The sequence below is a fragment of the Littorina saxatilis genome, linkage group LG9 (assembly GCF_037325665.1).
Source record: "Littorina saxatilis isolate snail1 linkage group LG9, US_GU_Lsax_2.0, whole genome shotgun sequence".
NCBI classification, from domain to species: domain Eukaryota; kingdom Metazoa; phylum Mollusca; class Gastropoda; order Littorinimorpha; family Littorinidae; genus Littorina; species Littorina saxatilis.
Genome location: NC_090253.1, coordinates 47,686,540 through 47,709,624, shown reverse-complemented (window position 1 = coordinate 47,709,624; position 23,085 = coordinate 47,686,540). Strand labels below are relative to the sequence as shown.

General features: G+C 41.4%; 2 protein-coding genes across 3 annotated transcripts in view; one reads left to right on the top strand and one right to left on the bottom strand.

Moving 5' to 3' along the window:
- Window positions 1-23,085, top strand: part of LOC138976290 (uncharacterized) — a 49,451-nt gene that overhangs the window by 19,320 nt on the left and 7,046 nt on the right. The gene's annotated exons all lie outside the window — the stretch shown is intronic.
- LOC138976289 (uncharacterized) lies at window positions 809-21,688 on the bottom strand. Of its 2 annotated transcripts, XM_070349132.1 has the most exons (5): window positions 21,179-21,688; window positions 19,238-19,417; window positions 15,477-15,575; window positions 12,051-12,171; window positions 809-10,208 (listed from the first exon to the last, which is right to left on the bottom strand). In XM_070349132.1, the coding sequence occupies exons 1-5, from the start codon at window positions 21,203-21,205 to the stop codon at window positions 10,180-10,182; spliced, it is 456 nt and encodes a 151-aa protein (XP_070205233.1). In that variant the 5' UTR covers window positions 21,206-21,688; the 3' UTR covers window positions 809-10,179. The 2 variants fall into 2 exon arrangements, with proteins under 2 accessions (XP_070205233.1, XP_070205234.1); XM_070349133.1 differs by lacking the exons at window positions 19,238-19,417; window positions 21,179-21,688 and adding an exon at window positions 17,917-19,227.

Sequence of the window (23,085 nt, the reverse complement as noted above, 5' to 3'; positions counted from 1 at the left end):
GAATAGTTTCAGAGATATGATATTTCAATTTTTTTCCTTCAAGACATACCTGTGACCTTGAAAAAGGTCAAAGGTCACCAAAGCAGACGTCAAAGTGTAGAGGTCACTGGGAGTCACGTTCACATAAAATTTGAGCCCGGTCACTTTTATAGTTTCCGAGAAAAGCCCAACGTTAAGTTGTGTGTTGCCGAACAGAAAAGGCTAGTTATCTCCCTTGTTTTTCTGATAACGTTCGTAAAAGGCTACAGATGTAAATACTTTGATGTAAAGAATAATCCTACAAAGTTTCAATCACATCCGATGAACTTTGTCAAAGATATAAAATGTCTAATTTTTCCTTTGACGCTGACCTGTGACCTTGAAAAAGGTCAAAGGTCAACGAAACCATCGTTAAAGTGTAGAGGTCATTGGAGGTCACGACTAAACAAAATATGAGCCGGATCGCTTTGATAGTTTCCGAGAAAAGTCCAACGTTAAGGTGGTGTCTACGGACGGCCGGCCGGCCGGACGGCAGGCCAGCCGGCCGGCCGGACAGACTAACACTGACCGATTACATAGAGTCACTTTTTCTCAAGTGACTCAAAAACCGACTGGTATATGATTATGAAACGCATCATTGACAGAATTATGATTGAACTCAACAGTATGTGTTTTTGGACAACCTAATACAGAATAGCCGACTTGCACAATACCCCGCTTCAATAGCTCTCGAGTGTGAAAGAGAAGGAAAGTTCACTTCGCTGCGGGCAAACGTTTTGCTCTCACAAGCACTGGTGTTTTCTGGCTTGTGTGAAATAAATGTTTTAAAAAAAAACTTGATTGCCTTTTCTTTTTGCACGGGCTATGCTTGGGTGCTTTGAACGAACTTTCGAATTATTCTCGCGGCTATCATTGCTGCAGCACACTTTTCACATTGAAAATTCACAATTTTATGAAAATTATGAATTGTCAAGGCGAAGTGTCTGCAAACTCTCACTGAGCTATCCGGACATGCCCCCATTTTGCGGCAGATCTCGCAAGGCCATGAAAGTTACGGCAGATTTATCGCGCGATTTGGCGGTGCAGGCCGATAGTGCAAGTCGCCTATTGTCATAAAAGGGAAAAGGGGGCTTTAAAGCAACAATCGGATGACTTAGATACACGATAAAGTGCTGTTCACATGGAAGACTTGCAACCAACTTGTGACCAACTTTCAAGCGATTTTAGTCGGCGGCAAGTCAAATCAAAATCTCTGCCCATGTGAACAGCACAACCTCGCAAACTAGGGATGACTCGGTCCTGTCGGGATAATATTCAGTACGTTTAAACCCGACGGGATGAAACTTATCATGGATCACCTTTAGACACCCTATTACAATTTACATGTATTGAGAAAATATGGTAATTATTGTTGTTGTTTTATTTTTCTGTCATTTGTGTGGTAGCACTGTTAATGTCACTGGAATTTCAAATGCAAGCATTAATTGTTTGTTTGTTTGCTTAACGCCCAGCCGACCACGAAGGGCCATATCAGGGCGGTGCTGCTTTGACATATAACGTGCGCCACACACAAGACAGAAGTCGCAGCACAGGCTTCATGTCTCACCCAGTCACATTATTCTGACACCGGACCAACCAGTCCTAGCACTAACCCCATAATGCCAGACGCCAGGCGGAGCAGCCACTAGATTGCCAATTTTAAAGTCTTAGGTATGACCCGGCCGGGGTTTGAACCCACGACTTCCCGATCACGGGGCGGACGCCTTACCACTAGGCTAACCGCGCTGGTCAAGCATTAATAAATTTACAGTAACAAAACTAACATGCAACACAATCTATGTTCGCAGTCAGAAACATGCAACACAATCTATGTTCACAGTCAGAAACATGCAACACAATCTATGTTCACAGTCAGAAACATGCAACAAAGTTGTACAAATATTTATCATTTTATTGACACTCAAGGAAACTTTAGAATGTTCATTTAAAGAACTCAAACAATTGTAACTGTATCTTAAAGAAATTAACAATAACTAAAAACACTAAATTGGAACTAAGGTAACATTACAATGTCCATCTAAAGAACTCACTTGTAACCTTTAAGGTAAACAGGAATAACATGGGATGTCCCGCTTGTCCTAACATGGGATGTTCTGGTCGTCCTAATGTGGGATGTGTCGAACAACCTTATGTGGGATATCCCGGTTGTTTTAACGTGGGGTGTACCGGTCATCCTAATGTGGGATATCCCAGTTGTTTTAACGCGGGATGTACCAGTCATTAATGTGATAGATGTATTGGTCACCCTAACGTGGGACATGTACTGGTCAGCCTAACTTGGGGCATGTTGTCGCCATCCTAAAATGGGAGATGTACCAGTTGTCCTGATATGTACCGGTCATCCTATTTCATTTATACATTGCTTTAATTCCAGTCCATGGGTCTTCTCAGGACTAAGGACTGGGATTTTATCCTGTGACCTGCATCACAAGATTTTCGCAATCATAGTTGACGGAACTGTGCCACGCTCCTCTACTTTCTTTATTTGGTGTTTAACGTCGTTTTCAACCACGAAGGTTATATCGCAACGAGGGAAAGGGGGGAGATGGGATAGGGGAAAGGGGGGGGATGGGATAGAGCCACTTGTTAAGTGTTTCTTGTTCACAAAAGCACTAATCAAAAAATTGCTCCAGGGGCTTGCAACGTAGTACAATATATGACCTTACTGGGAGAATGCAAGTTTCCAGTACAAAGGACTAAACATTTCTTACATACTCATGATACTGCTTGACTAAAATCTTTACAAACATTGACTATATTCTATACAAGAACCACTTAACAAGGGTAATAAGTGAAGAATTTTATGGGTGAGAAAAGGAAAGTAAAAGGACTTTGGGGAGGCAGAAATAGAGAAGAAACAAGAAAAAGATCCTAATTAGGTTCACGGCATCGAGAGTGATGCGACCTTCTCTCAGAAATTAGTAGAGAAGGCTCCCCCATCCACCACCCGGGGGACGCGCCTCTACGCCAATTAGGGGGCGCCACGCTCCTCTACGAATGAGCTACATTCCGCCCAACCAACTGGACAAAACCCGTTGGATGGACCGAACCCGGGTCCACAACGGGAAACAAACACATCTGCAGCCCCAGACAATTTTAAGTGGGCAAAACCAGTTCACAACAGGAAACGAGCACATGTGCAGCCCCAGACAATACCCCAGAAATGCAATTGTAAGATTGTATGGAGAGTTTGAAGGGTGAAAAGAATAAAGGTGAAGAGAAATAGTAAAAGATAAGAGAAAGTGATGTTTTACTCGCGACTCTTACGACAAGCACAACACCCTAATGTGGTAAGATGTACCGGTCCTCCAAACGTGCGGAAATGTACCAGTCATCATTATTGCATTGCAGAGAAATGCAATTATTTTCAAAATGCTTCAAATTCAATACACAACAACAATAAATGCATGAGTGTTCGCGGTAAGTAAGTGTGCCTATTCTTCAATAATTTCCGCATGCATTTCTTGTTTTGGAAATTAGTACCAAGGCAAAACATGAGCATCAAACGACATTCCAAATTTGAGCGATATTTTACCGAGGATGCATTGCGTACGTTGCTTTTCCAGTCATCTGTAAGCGTTTGTAATGCATCTTTGGTAAAATTTGGAATGTCATTTTATGCGCATGTTTTGCCTTGTCTGTTGTCACTAATTTCTAAAATAAAAAATGCATGCATAAAGAGTAGGCACACTTACTAAGTTACTTACTCAAGTTACTGCGTACACTCATGCATACATTTATTTCAGTTATGTATTGAAGAATTTTGAAAATAATTACATTTCTTTGCAATGCAATAATTCTAAACCTGGATTTCCTTATGCTAATGCTTCATTGTAGTCAAGCGAAGTGTTTTCATGTGCTTACAAACAAGTTTAGACCACCAAGGGTAAACAGCCCTTTAATAATAATAATAATAATAATAATGATAATTCTTCTTCTGCGTTCATGGGCTGAAACTCCCACGTTTACTCGTGTTTTTTGCACGAGTGGATTTTTAAGTGTATGACCGTTTTTACCCTGCCATTCAGGCAGCCATACGCCGCTTTCGGAGGAATTGTTTGTTTGTTTGTTTGTTTATTTGTTGCTTAACGTCCAGCCGACTACGCAGAGCCATATCAGGACGAGGAAGGGGGGGATGAAGGGGGCCACTTGTCAAGCGATTCCTGTTTACAAATGCACTAACCCATTACTTGTGTCCCAGCAGGCTTTAGTAAAACTAAATTAATACCTACTGGAAGATTACCAGTTTCCAGTATGTTAAAATAGGCTTAACCTATCTACTGCTGGACTTACATCAGAACACTAACAGATTAAACTATACATGAATCGCGAGACAAGCGGCAAGAGAAGATATTTTTGGAAAAAATACAGGTGAATGAGCAAGAAGGCAGAAAAAAGAAAAGAATTCATGAAGAAAAAGAGAGCATGACAGGAAAGAGGAACCAAAAATCTACCTAACAGCAAACTAGAAAGCTCCTGCGGTTCCAAAAACAGGAGGGGCCTTTAATTTCATAACCGCAGTGCCCCACTGCGGGAGCTTTCGGAGGAAGCAGGCTGGGTATTTTTGTGTTTCTATAACCCACCGAACACTGACATGGATTACAGGATCTTTTCCGTGCGCACTTGGTCTTGTGCTTGCGTGAACACATGAAGGGGGATAAGACACTGGCAGGTCTGCACATAAGTTGACCTGGGAGATCGAAAAAATCTCCACCCTTAACCCACCAGGTGGCAGCGCCTGGGATTCAAACCCATGACCTCTCGCTTTGGAGGCCGGCGTCTTACCACTAGGCTATTGCACCCGTCAATAACAATAATAAAAATAATAATAATAAAGTACTTTCGGAAAGCCTCAAGCGTATTACATTAATTGGCATACACATTGTTGATACAGGTATTAAAAACATACAAATTAAGAAGTAAGTAAATGAATTGATAAACGAAGTGAGGAACAATAAGTTAATAACCCAAACGATTTTGCACAGAAATACATATATACACAAAAGCAAGCAATATTAAGACATACGGCGTATAAAAGACGACATATAAAATCAATACTGTGAGGAAATCTAAACAAGATACTAAATAGTAGTTTTTGACATTCATAAAAAAGCATGCTATTCATACCTGTCAAGTCCTACGCATTCTGCGTAATTCTTACGGTTTTTCGGTGTTTTTTGGGTCCTACGTCGTATACCTCAAACCATACGCATTTTCAGCATTTTTTTTTTTATTGATTTTTAAAAAAAAAAATTTATTTATTTTTTTAATTTATTTTTTGCTGGCATGGACTGCCGTTCATTCATTTCTGAAGAGGAGCTTGCACCAGCAACACAACAGAAGTTCTGGCATGATGTGCGCCAGTTCTACGTGGCCTGTGTGAGGAAAATGTTGAATAAATTTCCATTTGGCAGTGAAACCCTGCAACACCTTTAAGTGCTGGATCACAGTCTGGGAGCTGACACACTGACTGCCTTCTTGCAGGTCAAAATTAACTCTGATGCATGCTGCCATGATTTTAAGGTGACTGGCAGCATGATTGACAAAGCAAAGATTTGCACAGATTTCTTTCTTTCTTTGGTGTTTAACGTCGTTTTCAACCACGAAGGTTATATCGCGACGGGGAAAGGGGGGAGATGGGATAGAGCCACTTGTTAAGTGTTTCTTGTTCACAAAAGCACTAATAAAAAAATTGCTCCAGGGGCTTGCAACGTAGTACAATATATGACCTCACTGGGAGAATGCAAGTTTCCAGTACAAAGGACTAAACATTTCTTACATACTGCTTGACTAAAATCTTTACAAACATTGACTATATTCTATACAAGAACCACTTAAGGGTAAAAGGAGGAACAGAATCCGTTAGTCGCCTCTTACGACATGCGGGGTGCAGAGAAATAAGGATGTGGAAAAGAAGACTTTTGGTAAGTGAAATAAAGGTGATGGATCCAGTCAGGTAGAAATAAGACAACAAGAAAAGAATTGGAAAACTGCAGGGAATAGTAGGGAGAGTTTTCTTGGAAGGAAATATAGGTGAAAGGACTGGTAAGGCAGAAATAAGACAAAAGAAGAGAAGTAAAGGGGTGGGGTAGCTTGGTAAAAACACTCCCGCCGCGTGAAGGCGACCCCATGGGAGCATTTGCACAGATGAATACAACTAAGAACACAAGTGACAAGTGACAAGTGAGAAAAAAAATGAACGAACAAGAGTGCAGTGTAAATGTATTACATGTAGTGGTAAATAAAGAGCAGTTTGTGCAGAAAGAAATTTATGTGTTTTACTTTTAGTTTGCGAAAAACAATCTGATTGGTTTAGTGTGTATGCATGAGAAGTTGAATTTGTGTGTTTAACCACATCCTGATCCACGCATTAACTATGGTTTTTGATCCCCAACTATGGTTTCTTATGCCATTTACTATGGTCAGAGGCCAAAAGTACTTGACAGGTATGTGCAATTGCAGAAAATATTCACAGAATTAAAAGGCATACAATCGCAAATGTTCTGTATCCTTGTTCGTGAATGTCTGCGAGCATGAGAACCGTCCGGTCCCTCGCTTTACTCTGTCCCCTTGACTAATTACTGTCTCACAGTCACAGTCCCTTTCTTTGACTTAGTCTCTCAACCTCTCTCTGATTTGATTCGTTGATATTTGATAACTTGATTTAACATAGAATGGCTCTGTGTGCGTAATTTTAACCATTACTTAAACCAATGTTCACTTTGAGTAGCTGAGACGTGAACTGCATATACCGTAAACAACACACACTAGGGGTAACCAGCCAGGAAAATTCAGTAGCAGTCAGACTGTTGTGCTTGCGACCAAAGCCTACGGACAACTGAATATCACACGCACTGAAAAATGTGATGTCTCCTTCACAGTCTAACACACACACACATACCGTAAAATCCCTAGCATAGGCCCACCCCCCCCCTGTGCACAGATTTAGGGCAAAATTGGGGGGTGGGCGTTTGCTAGGGATAGACCCCTTTGCACAAAGTAAGTTTTGTGCTCAATCGTGTAATTGAGTGAATACAAACCCCGAAAGCATGTAAGTTAGGTCGTGTGAGTAGAAGTGAAGGAAAAAAGAAAGAAAAATGACTTTGAGGTAAAGAAGGCCAACCGAGAGAGAGAGAGAGAGAGAGAGAGAGAGAGAGAGAGAGAAAGAGAGAGAAAGAGAGAGACAGAGAGAGAGAGAAAAAAGGACTGGCTCTTCTGAAAACAACCCAAGCATAGTCATTCATATAAATTTATAAAGTAAAAAGAAAATCACCAGACCTTTGCAAGGACAAACAATAACAACACAATTCCGGGAAAAAGAAACTTGATGAAATGTCGAAATGTCAACACCAATGAAGCCCTTTCTTTCTGTACAGGGAAGAAATTACACGATCGTCTTTGGAAATGAAACGTTAACTGAACTTGGATTTTGTCTTCAAAAGGCCCAATCTTTCTGAGAAAGAAAAACCCACAAACTTAGGAAAAAAAAGAGGAGAAACTCGAAAAAACATGAACGATGGGTGGGAGTGAGGAGAGGGGACAAAGAATAAGAAAAAAAGGAAAGAAACACGAAAAGGTAAAGAAGGGGAAAAAGATGACTTTTAGAACAGGCTGCACAAATCCTAGTGAAAGTGAGCCTATAGTCTCTTTGAAAAAAGCAGGGTGGGCGTTTGCTAGGTAGTTACCCCTGTGCACAACTTTTGGCCCAAAGTGGGGGGTGGGCGTTTGCTAGATGGTGGGCTTATGCTAGGGATTTTACGGTAATATATCCTTACAAACTTGTATGTAATACTTGTGCCCATACACACCTATACTGTAATAGTCATATCCTTACAAACTTGTACATTCTTGCGACTGTACATATATACCGTATTTGACGGACTACAAGACGCGACTTTTTTTCAAAACAAATCGCATTGCGGCTTATAAAAAGATGCGGCTAAAACGTTACCTAAACTTGAATAGCATTCACCTAATGGAAGTCGCCGCGGATTTTCATTTCGCTCGATTAGCGATTACCGGTACTTTATTAGCTCTCTACTCAAGACTCGGCCCTTTTCTCTTTCTTTCGCGAATCTTCGTTTGTCAACAAGTCGTCGTGACAAGATACCGTACAGAGAAACATTGGATGTATCAGGATCTCGCGCGTGCGCGAGATTTCGTTTTTTTGTGTCTTGCGATAGTTGGAGGAGCGAGAGCCACCATGTTGTGTTTTCGTCCGCTCGAAATGTGCGCAAAAGTTGTAAATCATCCCAAAAAAGCTTATTCCGGGCGGGACTACATGTGCGTGTTGGTTACAAATTGTGTGTATGTGATGTTTTTCTTCAAACCTTTTCACTTTTCTTCTTTGTTTCACTTGTTTATTCTCCGAGCCGATTTTGCCAAATACTGTAATTTTCGTTTGCCTGGTTGTTTTGATTGATTGACACGATCTGATTATTTTTTTTTCGACGGCGGCTAATATAGTGACGTGGCCTATACGTGGCTCGTCCCAATTTTTTGTTAAAAGTCGGGGGTGCGGCTTATAAAACGGTGCGTCTTGTAATCCGTCAAATACGGTACACATATAATTATACACAAACTTGTACACATTTGTGACTATATACTCATAATATCATATCCTCACAAACTTGAGCATTGGTCCGGACGTTTGTCCCATTCACTTATCCATGAAATGAATGCGAGCTTCTGGATATATGGCCAATGAAAATTCTTCAAAAGGTTTCAAACATTGAGCCCTGGTTTTTCTGAGTGTTGTTCGCTCATTGAACACTTTGGTTTTAACCAACTTCACCAATTTGTCTTTGGAGAAATGTCTTCCAGAAAAAATAGTGTGCAATTGTAAAAAGTTCAGTACACAATCTTTACCTGGCAATTTACCCTTTGTGCCTGTCCATTTAGCAGTAAAAAAAGACTTGAAAATAAGAGGAAACTGATTCAGTGTCAGCAGATGTCCAAACAACATAGTCTCTTTTCTTTTTCAATGAACCCTGAGCAGAAGAGGGCTGAGCACTAGTCTGACTAGAGTCCTGAGCAGAAGAGGGCTGAGCACCAGTCTGACTAGAGTCCTGAGCAACAGTCTGACTAGAGTCCTGAGCAGAAGAGGGCTGAGCACCAGTCTGACTAGAGTCCTGAGCACCAGTCTGACTTTCTTTCTTTATTTGGTGTTTAACGTCGTTTTCAACCACGAAGGTTATATCGCCACGAGGGAAAGGGGGAGATGGGATAGGGGAAAGGGGGGAGATGGGATAGAGCCACTTGTTAAGTGTTTCTTGTTCACAAAAGCACTAATCAAAAAATTGCTCCAGGGGCTTGCAACATAGTACAATATATGACCTTACTGGGAGAATGCAAGTTTCCAGTACAAAGGACTAAACATTTCTTACATACTGCTTGACTAAAATCTTTACAAACACTGACTATATTCTATACAAGAACCACTTAACAAGGGTTAAAGGAGAAACAGAATCCGTTAGTCGCCTCATACGACATGCGGGGTGCAGAGAAATAAGGATGTGGAAAAGAAGACTTTTGGTAAGTGAAATAAAGGTGATGGATCCAGTCAGGTAGAAATAAGACAACAAGAAAGGAATCGGAAATCTGCAGGGAATAGTAGGGAGAGTTTTCTTGGAAGGAAATATAGATGAAAGGACTGGTAAGGCAGAAATAAGACAAAAGAAGAGAAGTAAAGGGGTGGGGTAGCTTAGTGGAAACACTCCCGCCGCGTGAAGGCGACCCCATGGGAGCAACTGCTTCTTCATCAGAATGTTTACGTAGTAAATGTCTTCTCAGATGGCTGTCAAAATCTCCACAGTAAACACAGATTTCCCTGAAGAAGTTGACTTTGAAGTAGAAGTTGCTCCTTTTTCACTGACTGTTGAAGTAGAAGTTGCTCCTTTTTCACTGACTGTTGAAGTAGAAGTTGCTCCTTTTTCACCGGCTGTTGAAGTAGAAGTTGCTCCTTTTTCACCGACTGTTGAAGTTGCTCCTTTTTCACCGACTGTTGAAGTAGAAGTTGCTCGATCCTTTCCCACCGACTGTTGAAGTATAAGTTGGTCCTTTTTCACCGACTGTTAAAGTAGAAGTTGCTCCTTTCCCATCGACTGTTGGAGTAGAAGTTGCTCCTTTCCCACTGACTGTTCAAGTAGAAGTTGCTCCTTTCCCACCGGCTGTTGAACAGAACACAACATTGATGTAAAAAAAAGATATAGAAGGGATCCGAGTCCCTTCGAAAGATTATGCCAATATGTATGTGCATGCTGGGTATCTGCTTTGACCACAGTCTAATCGTACCGTGAAGCAGGATCTTTTTCACATGCATATATATATGATGCACACGTCGAGAATAGGCACGAAGAGTCTTACATAAGTCGACCCTGGATAGACTGAAACATCATCCACCCTACTTTCGAAGGGACTCAAACCCTTAACTTAACTTTGTTTGCTCACCGCCCAGTCCACCCTTTGGTTATCTCAGGGCAGTGCTGCTTTGACATTTAATGTGCGCCACACACAAGACAGATGTCGCAGCACAGGCTTCATCTCACCCAGTCACATTATTCTGACACCTGGCTAACCAGTGGACTCAAACCCAGCCAGGCATGTACTATGTAGAGCAGCAAAATGTCGCCAAGACGACAATTTGCCGCAACAATGAACATAATTATGCTGACTTTGTCACAGAATAAGGCTGTCGGTTGAACTTTGAAGGCTGTTGGTATTTATTCATGCATAGTGTGTGTTATTCTTTTTTAAAAACCGTTATGGTTTTCTTTTCAAGATGGGTGCATATAAATGAGCAACTGATTGTCTGGCTATCTGACTGACTAGAAGAAGAAGAAAACAAGCATTGTCCGAGTGTGCGGGCAATATACCACCACCTGCTGCATAGATTTTCTCCATTTATTCCCTAACATTTAAAATTAAAAAGTCAATAATGAAAATAAGAAACACATACAGACAGTTTGAGCTATCAGTAAACTGCCGTGGGATGTTTGTTTGTTTGTTTGTTCGTTCTTGGGCTGAAACTCCCACGGCTTTTTATTTACGTGTATGACCGTTTTTACCCCGCCATTTAGGCAGCCATACGCCGCTTTCGGAGGAAGCATGCTGGGTATTTTCGTGTTTCTATAACCCACCGAACTCTGACATGGATTACAGGATCTTTTTCGTGCGCACATGGTCTTGTGCTTGCGTGTACACACGGGGGTGTTCGGACACCGAGGAGAGTCTGCACACAAAGTTGACTCTGAGAAATAAATCTCTCGCCGAACGTGGGGACGAACTCACGCTGACAGCGGCCAACTGGATACAAATCCAGCGCGCTACCGACTGAGCTACATCCCCGCCCCACTGCCGTGGGATAACATAGGATAGCCTAGCCCCATCTTTGAGAAAATTGATAGCAATCACGAGCCGTCACTTACGCAAATTACGCTATTTATGCACTTGGTATTCGGTCCTGGAACTGGTACTACAAGAAATATATCACAGTCGGATATCCGATCGGATATCACTTCTATTCAGTAATCCAAAATCAATTCTGGTCAGTCCAATTGTTGACATGAGCTAAAGCAGGGCAACAATTTTCCGCTCAACACAGGCACAGTACAAACAGATTATTTATACACAAAAAGTCATACTGTATCATGCAGGGCCGGACTAGGCTAAGAGGAGGGGGGGGAGGGGAGGGGGGGTTGCCAGTGGTGGTCTAGGGGGAACATCCCCTTGGCAGGGTCAAGGGGCAGAGCCCCTTGTGGGGGTGAGGGGGCAAAGCCCCCTGAAGCTGATGGGTAGGTCATATTCTGAGATAGGAAAATGGTCGCTCCTTGCATGAAACGGCATAAAATAAACAATAATAAAAAATGTTTTAAATAAGTGAGGTACATGATTAGGCTGGGGGGGGGGGGGGGGGGGAGTTGCGCACCCCCCATAACCCCCCCCCCCCCCGGTAGTCTGGCCCTGCCATGCATGTGAAACCTGGCAATGTTATTTGTCTTTGAAAAAAATACCTTCATTTGAAGAGGACACCTTTCCTTTTGTAGGGAGTGGTTGTACAAGTGGCAAAATTGAGTACACCGTAGATACAGAGTCTGCGTCAGAGTTTTCCGTGTCTGGTCGGTATGAGGCATCCTGTCAAACAATTTAAATACAAACCGGCATGAAAATCCCACAAATGTATTATAATTTTGGTTTCTTTCAATACTTACATATGCATTATCCTAATATGATGCCATAATTGCTAGCACGAAAAATATGATAAACATTTATGTCTAAACCAATATTTATCCTGCCAGATAAATCTATACCTAAAGGTACATCTTTTTATTGGCTTATTGGAATCCTCACGTTGGAAAATGTCTGCGACCATTTTTGTTATGTCTCAAAAGTATTTATAAGCGCTATACGATCCAACAATCTTCCGATCGTGTACGTCGGAAGTGACCTTTAAACTTTTAAATCGAAATTCGCCTGACCGTCGGCTCGACCACAGGCAAGGCAGGCGTTAGCTTTGGGGATTGGTTTGGTATACAGAGAGAGCCTCTCTCTCAGTGCTGGGCCAGTCGCTATTATAGAATACTGATGGGCCGGTCGATGCAACGTGGTGTGCGTTGAGCTGTGATTGTCGCGGAGGGTATGAATGACACCGTTTTCATTATCTGTACGATAGCTACCCATTGCCTAAAATTTGAAATACAGGCTTAGTTATTTACTTAGAAGTGTGCATTTTTCTTGGGCTGATAGTGTGGTTGTGCACAAGCTGTTTGGTCTACAGTTGGGGGTAGAACGCCAGTTTCTAAATATGTGATGGTCTCCCCGACTGCATAGCATACAGAGTGCTCACCAATGCAGTTTCAGTGCCAGTAGGGGGTTCGCTGTTACTATACGATCATTCTGTGAACTACACAAGTTATGAACATGTGCTGTTTGGCCAAGAAGTGGCGTATTTAGTACATATGGGCGTGAATACTGGGTTTTCTTTCTAGTGCAGTAGTGGTGGAATGCTAGCTTCCTGGAGATTAAAACTTGGGTGGAATATAGTTAGGAAGGAAGGTTGGGATTCAGATCGGCTAAAAATAAACATGGCAAAAATTGCTCTGGACTGGCCCTTTAATCAACAGTTGTATATTATTGATTTCGGGGATATAACAGTTACAAAACTACATATTCAGGTTCGGATTTCAAATCCCCATTGATCTCCTCTCCGTATTCCAATGAAAAAATCAAAACAAAACAATCAACCCCATACGATTCCACGCACACAGATGCACCCATTTTCACATTCCCCTCACAGCGCGGGTATTGTCTATTTTATTCTATGCACAAATAAGCGATGCTTTGAGTAAAACCAACGTTTGGATTGACCATTGCATTATCTTATCAGTGTTTATGTAGTGCCCATATCACACCATATCCCATTACGCGTAATAGGCAAGTGTGTCACACGCTTTCCTTCTCTGCCACTACTAAAGCAAACGTGTGCAAGATTGTTACATGCTTTGGAGCATGTGCAAGAACGGATTCAAACTCGAAATCGTCCCCCCAAAAGCCCCAAAATGCACACACAACTTTTATTTCTCCTGCTGTTATCGTTTCTTCTCTTTACAAATTCTTCAACGCTGAGAATACTGTACTGTTTCCATACGCGAATTTAGCTGCCCTTGGAAAGTGGCTCGCTCAGGAGGCCTGTTAGTCTGAAACTGGAAGGACAGAGTTCTGAACATAGATGACAAAGACCCCGAAAAGAACAACATTTCGCGGATGCAGACACAGAAAGACGTCACGAAGAATGCGATGCTTCAAAAGATACAGACTGTGACGATGACTGTGACGTCGTTCACATATACCGAGACGTCATTCATAGTTGTTCGTTCACTTCCGTCAAAAAGTAGATCTCTCCACAATGGCTGCTCCTGTGTTTAGGTTTGTCAAGCTTGAGTACGCAAAACGTGTTTGTTCTCTCCTCTGTTGAAGCTGTGACATAAATGCTATTCCGACTTGGTCGTGTGACAGAGTTTTCTTCCACACTCGATTAGCTGATGTCTAACTCAGCCTGACGGCTTCGTTAGACAATCAACGTAATCTCGTGTGGAAGAAAACGTGTCACACGACCAAGTCTGAATAGCAGGTAATGTGATATGGGCACGACATATATATTTTAGTTTCTACACTCACACTGCTCTCAGATGCTGAATGGTTTGATTGGTCAGACTCGATAGATTCACACTCAGTAGGAAATCCTGAGAAAAAAAATCAACAAATTGTTTTAGCAGCAGCATTTCATCCACAGGGGTGCTGGTGACTAAGACCTTCCAAATCTGAAATCCACAAGATATTATTTTTTTTGCGCACCTAAATCGGAAGACTAAATAGTCAAGCATGAAAACACACAAGAAAGCTATAGGAAATTGACGCCAAAAAAAATTGATGAGCGGGGTGGGTGGGGGTGCAATCTATGATCCGATTCGTGGCCCCAGGGTGATGACGCTGTTGAAAGCGCCACATTTCAGTGGCAGTGGAGTGGAGTAACGCTTGCCGCGTCTTTCGTGGGATGTCTAGCAGACGACATCGCCAGCTATACTTTCTCGGTAATGAGAAATCAAAATCTTTAGAGTTAATTCCTGAATCGGACCTGATCAAATCGGAAATTATTTTTAAGCAAACATCCCAAATCAGAAATCCGTTTTGAATCAGACAACTAGCACCCCTGCATCCAACAGCATAGCAACAATTCCCAAGTATCATACAAATTAACACACAAGTGCACAAGACATACGGTACTTTACCCACTTTTGTTTTTTTACAACTGCCGATAACGCATGATTCTGCGTAATTGACGCACTGAAATCACGCCGAGATTTTCACTCACTGCGTCAACTGCGCAGGTTTTGACCCCTGTGAAGAAGCTTCCGTGCACAGCAGACACTATTTCCGAACGTCACCACTGAGGTGCGTTTCCGAATGCAAAGTCACAAGTATACAACGCTAGCAAAATCGCGTGACGTTCACTACTACTGTGTAGCGAAATAACTAACTTTGCAAGCCAAGTTTTCCTTGCCTTCAGTCGCTAGTTTACACACGTTAAACTTTGAGAAAAATCCTAGATAAAATGTGACTCCCTAAAATTCCAAAATGACTTCCAGATTTTTGGACAGGGGGTCATCATGACTTTGTTTTGAATCCTACAGGAAGCTCTGATGTGGGCAAAACAGGACCCCTGTCCACTTGGTTTGACGCCAAATCAGACTCTTGGCCATATATGTTGATCGTTAAAACTATGTACAGAACATGTGGATTCATGGGCTGAGACTAGCAGTGATTCTACATCATATTTCAGATCAAAGTCAAATAGCAAAGAAGGTGTGCAGCAAAATCGACTGAAAAACACCAGGTATCCACTTGGTTTCCAAACAATATGCCGAGATGACATCACTCGCCTTTCTTTGTTTGTATCGGTGGCTGCGGACCCTCGTCTTCTTCACAAGGTGATTCAGCATCAGCATCACTACCGTCTTGTTCACATTCGACTGTTTGTCCTGGTAGAGCAAAAGGAAAGAAGAAAATTTTACACATTATTTAGGATGGGAATTGGAAAAAGTGAAAAAGGCGGAAATTCACCTTTATGATCCCCCCCCCCCAAAGTGTATGTTTCTGGTAACGTGACTAAAAAATATAGGGTAGGTAGGTCGGGAATCTTTTTTTTTTAAATATCTTTTTAACTTATTTTGTCAAAAAACAGGATTTTTTTCCTTCGAAAAACCATTTTTTTCTTGTTTTGTTTTAAATGCAAACAAAGTCGAGTCGGCAGGGAAAATAGGTAGGGTCGGGTGACCAGAAACATACAACTTTTTTTTGGGGGGGGGGGGGGGGGGGGGGGCGCTTAAGGGTGATTTGCGGGTCAATTCCCATCCCTGATATTTCTGAACATCCCTCTGTTCTGTCCTTATGGTGCGCCAAATTGCTGACCACAAATTTCATAACCCATATTAGACTGAAAATCTGAGGCCTGATCTAGGAACGCTGAAGAAGAAGAAGAAGCTATAACCAGGGGTGTGGTTTGGTGTCAGATATCGGTCCTAGACCGGAATTTTTCCTAATTGTCCGAAAAATTGTAATCCAGTCAAATGTCCGTCCATTTACATGATAAGCCGGTCCATGACCGCTCAGTTTGCTATAAAATCGGTCAGACCTAAAACCGTTTATTAAACAAGATGGCAAATAAACTTACAAGCTAACATATATATATAGAAAACGATCGCTCGTATTCGTCCTCATGGTCCAATTGAGATTATGTAAACATGGCCTCCATTGAATCCCTGATTAAAAAAAGAAACATCAAAGAACTCTGGAATGTTTTGGGAGTAGGGGTAGGGTTTTGGTAGATGAACAGGGAAGTGAGCAATACGAGGCCACCGATCTGTTGGCGTCAGAATCTCAACCATCGGTATCGGGTTTGGGAGAAGAATCAACCCAAAAAACAAGCGAAAGAGGTTCTTCAGTCGGAACACAGCATCAGTCTGTCTTAGTCTGCCTCAGTTATCAATGCAACAGCTCAACCTACAGTCCCAGGAAGTAGGACAATCTTCAATTAACATTTTGTTTTCTCCAAAACAACTATGTAGTGTCACCATATTGGTTTGTTCTTATTTTTATTGTCAGTTCATTACTAGTCAGAAGCTGATTGAAGGTTAGCTGTGTTTGTGTGCTTTCTCATTTGATAAGAGAGAGAAAGAGAGAGAGTTTTTGTAAGATTAAATGTCCTTAAAATATATGGAAACGGTCAAATGACCGGAAAAAGTTTTGTTGATCAGGACGATTTGTCCGACCATCAAATTTTCTAGCTACACCTCCGTATAACTCTACTTAACTGCACCAAAATCCACTGCACTGAAAAACGCCAGGTTTCATGTTTTAAAGAGGCGACTCCTGGTATAAAAGGAGCCAAGCTCCGCCTCGTTCAGTATGTTTGGGGAGAATGAGCTCGTCACTTCAGAAAGAAAAATCAAAAATTATGCCAGAAAGCAGTAGTTTTTCGACACGAAATGTGTTCGAGTTTTATATAAAGTAGTGACGAACACAATAGCACACAAACTTGGATAGAACACAAGGCACATGCATGCAAATGGGGGGGGGGGGGGGGTGGGGGGGGGGGGAAGAGAGAGAGAGAGAGAGAGAGAGAGAGAGAGAGAGAGAGAGAGAGAGAGAACGAACGAATGGCACACACACTGTGTGAGAATAAAACACAGAAAGGGGGTGGTGGGGGGGGGGGGGGGGTGGTGGTTGGAGAAACCCCGAGTAACAAGAAAAATTCCGAAGCAGCTTGTACTCTCTTATCTTCGAACAAACTCAGCTAGATACCAAACGGTCAGTGTGCGGTGTAACTGGAATGTTTCTAGTTCAGATACGTCAGCTCCTACACATCTCATAGCAAACGCCGCTCTTCGATTTACGGTGTTGACAACAGAATTGCCAACAGGAACCTGGGGGGAAGAAGAGAAAGTTTGCTGCCTATCACAGTGTTGATTGACACAATGGAAAGCAAAGGTGCTTGCTAGACCCTTTCTACTTTATACAGTTGCACAGCATGAAAGCAAAAGCTATACACACTAAATTTGCTGAAATGTTGTCACCTAGAATTTTTATGTCAACTATTCTGTTCCCTGCTGGAGATTCCACAATCAAATTTGCATCATCAGTTTCCTCACTCTCTTCACACTCACTGTCTGATTTATCTTCTTCCTCATTACCAGACTCCTCACTACTACAATCAAAGATCAGTTTGTACAAGGCAGGGTTCTCTAGTTTTTGTTCCGATCGAGTGGTACAATCTGCTGATTCACTTGTAGTTGTACCAAAACTTGAACTTTCAGCACTTACAGTTTCGTCACTCGATGCTATACTTTCGCTGTTTTGATTCGTCTGCTTCTTCGTGTGCTTATTTCCACAAAATTTGCGTTTCTTGGGCTTTGAAGGCCCATACTTTTTATCCCCGGGCATAGTCTTTACCAAAACAAACTGCAATACCCTAAAATACACTCAACACAGCTGCACACAATGTATCTTGAAAGTAAAATGAACACAGCATGTCGCGTGTAAACAGTCGGCCATTTTGAATGGCAGATAGGGAGGTGCCCATTGTTTCAGGTTTTCAAGGGAGTAATCCTTGTTATTAGGTACAGAAGGAGAGTGACTGAATGTTATTTTTTTACTGTTTTGGGTCGCCATTTTGGGTGTTGTCAGCACCACACCCACCCAACTAAAAGGCTATTATCTCAAACAATGATTTGTTTATGCAAAATACAATTGCAGCACATAAAAGATGAATAATGTCTGAATAAAATGAGCCATAACAAAGGTATGTATCTGAAAAATGATGTTTTGGCAAAATTCTGGGCGACCCTAAAATACAATTTATTTACCAAAGAACATACATTTTACCATTAACAGTGATTATTTGATTATCATATTGTTATAGCAAGCGCCAATGGCGTCAACTGAAGTGCAGGTGCACTCACACGACAGCTAAAATTGACATCGCACGTCTCTCTGTGGTGTGGTATACCATGTCACGGAAGCCACTTGTGAGCCTCTCAACATAATTTATGTGATTTTCAAGCCATTGTATTCGCTCCAACGAAAGTCGGTATCTATGTCAGTATGTGCAGCAAAAATTTGGTAACAGACATTTAGAAAGGTGAGGATTCCGATAAGCAGAAGAACTAGGCAACAATTTTGACTGAAGGTCCCCTTTAACTGCATGGGTACGAAACTTTGTATGCAAGCTCTCTGTGTAAAATCACTAATAAATCAACCAATTTACATTAATGAGTCACAGTTGCAATAGGAGTAACCACACAAAGCACTTGACACTGGTTGACACTGAAACAGTCTAACTGATGACAGAAAATATCTCTTTTATCCCCCCCTATATATTGTCAAACTGCAGACTCAAACACAGAATGAAACCGAGAAAGCAAAACATGTTTAGAAAATGACATTTTAAGGCTGTAAATCACTAAATCAGTAAATGTCTCGAATCGACTGGGTAAATATTTTGTGTCCTAGCAACTTTTGATTTTGGGGGTATGCATGTCTAATTATATCTAATCATGTCACGACTCACATTGTGGTTTTATCGTGTTAGGTTAATTATACCTGGTAGCAATTGCAAAAGGCGTTCATGTTTAGAATTAGATACCTGTAGGCTCATGCTCAGGTCTTCTGAAAAGGGACGCCATGACCATGCGATGTCCGTAAGTGTAGTGTGGAAAGTACACATTGCCCGTGTCATTTTTTTCCCCCATCTCGCCATGACCATGCGATGTCCGTAAGTGTAGTGTGGAAAGTACACATTGCCCGTGTCATTTTTTTCCCCCATCTGCACAAATACAAAACGCTTAAATAAGTTCCATTTTCAGTAAACCTTAAACAAAATCCCTTGGGCCCATCCATTTATTTTGTTGGCTAGCTCTGGTTGATGAGTGATCCGGGCAGAAAGATAAATACATATATATATTGAATAAGTTGGCCAGTCGTTAACATGCAGTTTGAAAATTATGATGCTGTTACAGTTAGTGTTAGGATTTCGACACAGACCACAGTGCCATTGGATATTTGAGTCACCTAATTCTTCATACCTGTCATCGGGGATACCTAGCGTGGAACCAGTGGCCACATGTCTCACATTATACGCCCTTATCATCCCAAGTACGTAACTGTGACATCACAGTCCCCACACGGTGACGGTTAGTGCGTATCAGAAGGGTCACCTGACGAGGACAAAAGCGGGGCCTGGTTCTGGTGCATAGGAGTTCAAAAGTAACAGGATGAACAGATACAGTTTCACTTCCACAGATCTTTTCCTTTCAAAAAGATTAAAAAAAATACTACATCTTCTAGCATAGCTGCAGCTGGCAAGTGCATTGGTCACAAGGCTAAGTCGTGTGTTGGTGCTTCGGAAGACCATTTTCCTCGCAAAACCAGTAAGGTGCAAGCTATTGACACTATCCAGGCGAGTGGCCTCTGAAACTACTAGTAGACTATGACCCAGTAAAGTGGTGACTACGAACAGGACGGTAATGCAAGCCATTGCTCTTTCACTCAGCAGCGTCAATCACCAAATCAGACTCATAGTCAATCAGAACAAAAGCGGGGACCAGCATACTCACAGAGTCGCTCTAATTGCCTAGAGCTACATTTGGTATCCAGAACTGTCTTAACTCTTATATTGGGACAGGTATTGGTAATACGCTGAAGATAATTATGGTGTGATACTTTGACTCGAACAAGCCCGTTGTGGCTGTCTTCTTCGACGCAACAGCATTGGGTTTGTCTCGTCAAAGTATCGAATTATACGATCATGATAATCAGTGACGAGAGATGATGCATGCGTGTCTTCCAAGCCCTGAGACTTTCGCTGTGAACGTGGGATCTTTTTCGTGCGCATGTGTGCACACGTGGGTGTTCGGACATGACCCGATGTTGATTTCAGTTTCGCTTCTGACAGTCACACTCACAGTACAGTATAACTATAATTTATAAATATATAAGTTTTATTTACGTTTGTATTTCTTCTTCGTTTCCTTAAATTTAACAAGTAACAATTAACAAGCTGTTTAACGTTCTGTTGTTGTTAATAAATATATATAGATATTAAAATCTCGAAGTCCATACATGATGTCACAGAAAAACCAGCCACAAAGTGCAAAAGAAAAGTTCGAAACGACGAAAGAGCTCGCGCTCGCGATCTCGTAGCTGAGCTAGTTTCAATTTCTCCACTCAAAAGCTGACACCTCAGACGAGTCTGTTATCCGAAATACCAAGCACAAGTTTCGATGTAGAATTACTAAATGATACTATTTGTCAACAAAATATATGCACTAGTGTCAGAAAAATGGTTTAATATGTTCAAAAGTTTCGAGTCGAGTTCCCGATTTCTGGAAACACGTGCGCATGCAAGTTCGCTACTCAGTACTTGCTGTAACTTCAAGTAAATCTTTGTAACCCTATGTAATGTTATTACCATTCTTCCCAGCAAAGCACACAATTGACAACAAGTCAAATAGTAGTACAAGAAAGAAATAATACTTGATAAATAAGTTAGATAAAGAACAAATCAAAGAAAGCAAAAATGACTTACCGCATGTCTGAATGAGTTGGACGCCATTTTCCCGGTTGCAGGGTCAGAGCAAAATCAAGCCGTATATATCTTCAAAATTTTTAATCTTGCACCGAATGAGGACTCAAACAGATTTGTTTTGGATTAGTTCTTTAGATTGTAGGTTAAAAAGCTTAACCCTGATTTTTTTTAAAATATGACTCAATTGTTTTTGAGATTTGGAATAAAAAGGTGTGGGATCCATAAATTCCCTTTTTTACATAATGTACATATTGACTACAAACTTCAATTTAGATTAAATCTCAAACGGCAGATATTTTTAATCCTAGTAAAGGGAGACAGTACACTTTATGATGTCTTGCTTATAGTAACGCAATGATTACCTCCCTTCTCCCTTCTCCCGCTTTCAAATTCGTATTTACCTTAGGTCCCCCGATCTCCGGGAGACGTATGCTCAAAATGTTATAAAAAGGGGGGGTCCGGGCTCCCGATGGGGGACTTATACCCCCTGTAAGTATACTATATATATATATATATATATATATATATATATATATATATATATATATATATATATATATATATATCCGAGGAGGGTCTGATTTCCCTAATAGGGCTGTCTGTGAAGGGACACATTTGTTAATTCCTCTCTCTTTTGCTTTGCTAAGAGATTTTAACAAATCTTAGAAGAAAGTCTCTTCGACTTTCAATTGTTTCTTTCACATTTTCTATATACAGGGTGGTCCACTAAAAGTGCCCTATTTTCTTGTTGATCTAATTTTTCACTGCGAAGAGAGATTTAGAAAATGTCTCCGCAAAACATTAGCAGAATCATGGCAAATGATGTCTTGCAAATTTGGTTGAAATTGGTTTGTCCTTAGTAGTTGGTAATCTGCTCTACCCAAGGTCCTCTTCGTACAAGAACTGCTGCAACACGAACGTTGAAATTGTCCATGACTGGTCCAATCATGTCAGCTGTCAGCTTTCATGCGCCTGATTTCCCTTCTAATGTCGTCCTACATAGCTGCCAGGGTCTAGGAATTGTTGCCGTATATTCTGTCCTGGGTACTCCCACAGAAAGTAGTCGGGTGGGTTGCGATCAGGGGAATAAGGTGGCCAAGGGAAGTCAGTGCGTCGTGAAATGAGCCTATCGCCAGGAAAGAGGAGGCTGGAAAGAGAATAACTGGATAATGTGTTGCTGTAAGATTATTGTTACGTTATTTTGTTAGAATGTGTTGTATTTGGTACCCCTTCACTGCCCACCCCGTATGTAATACGTGGTCATTTTCTGTTTATCGTACGCCCATAACCGTATCTCATACGTGGGATTTGTGTCAACAACATTTCAGGACATTTCTGAAAACTAAATGGGAGATAACCACTGTCTAAGTACTTGTAGGGGTTCTAAACACAGTTCTTTCCCATAGACCGTTCGGATAAGTTACTACCACTGTGGCAGTGAAGGGGTTAAATAGTATGGTTTTATTCATAGCTGAAATGTTTTGCGCGGAGAGCATATTTTACTTAGGTTTGCGCTATATAAGCTGTCATTATTAGTATTATTATTATTATGAGTTATTTCTAATATGCTGACTGTTAGCAAATGATAACAGACATGTCGAGAAAAAAGATATCAAGCATGAGCCGTTTAGGCGAATGCTGATATCGTTTGTGAAACATGTCTGTTTAATTACCGTTTAATTCGACCAAAAGAAATTTCGAAGCGACCCCGCGAATAAGGCAAGAACAGCCGCAATGGGAACTTGAGCGCTCCTACCTGATTATGCCTGTCAGTCAAAGAATTCTCGTGACCTAGGTCAGCCAAGCAGAGTAATACAACTGACGTGATGAATATTCACAGGTCAAATGCGTTTGACACACAACAATCTTACAAGATAAACCATGTTGAACATGCGTTTCGCTTGCTT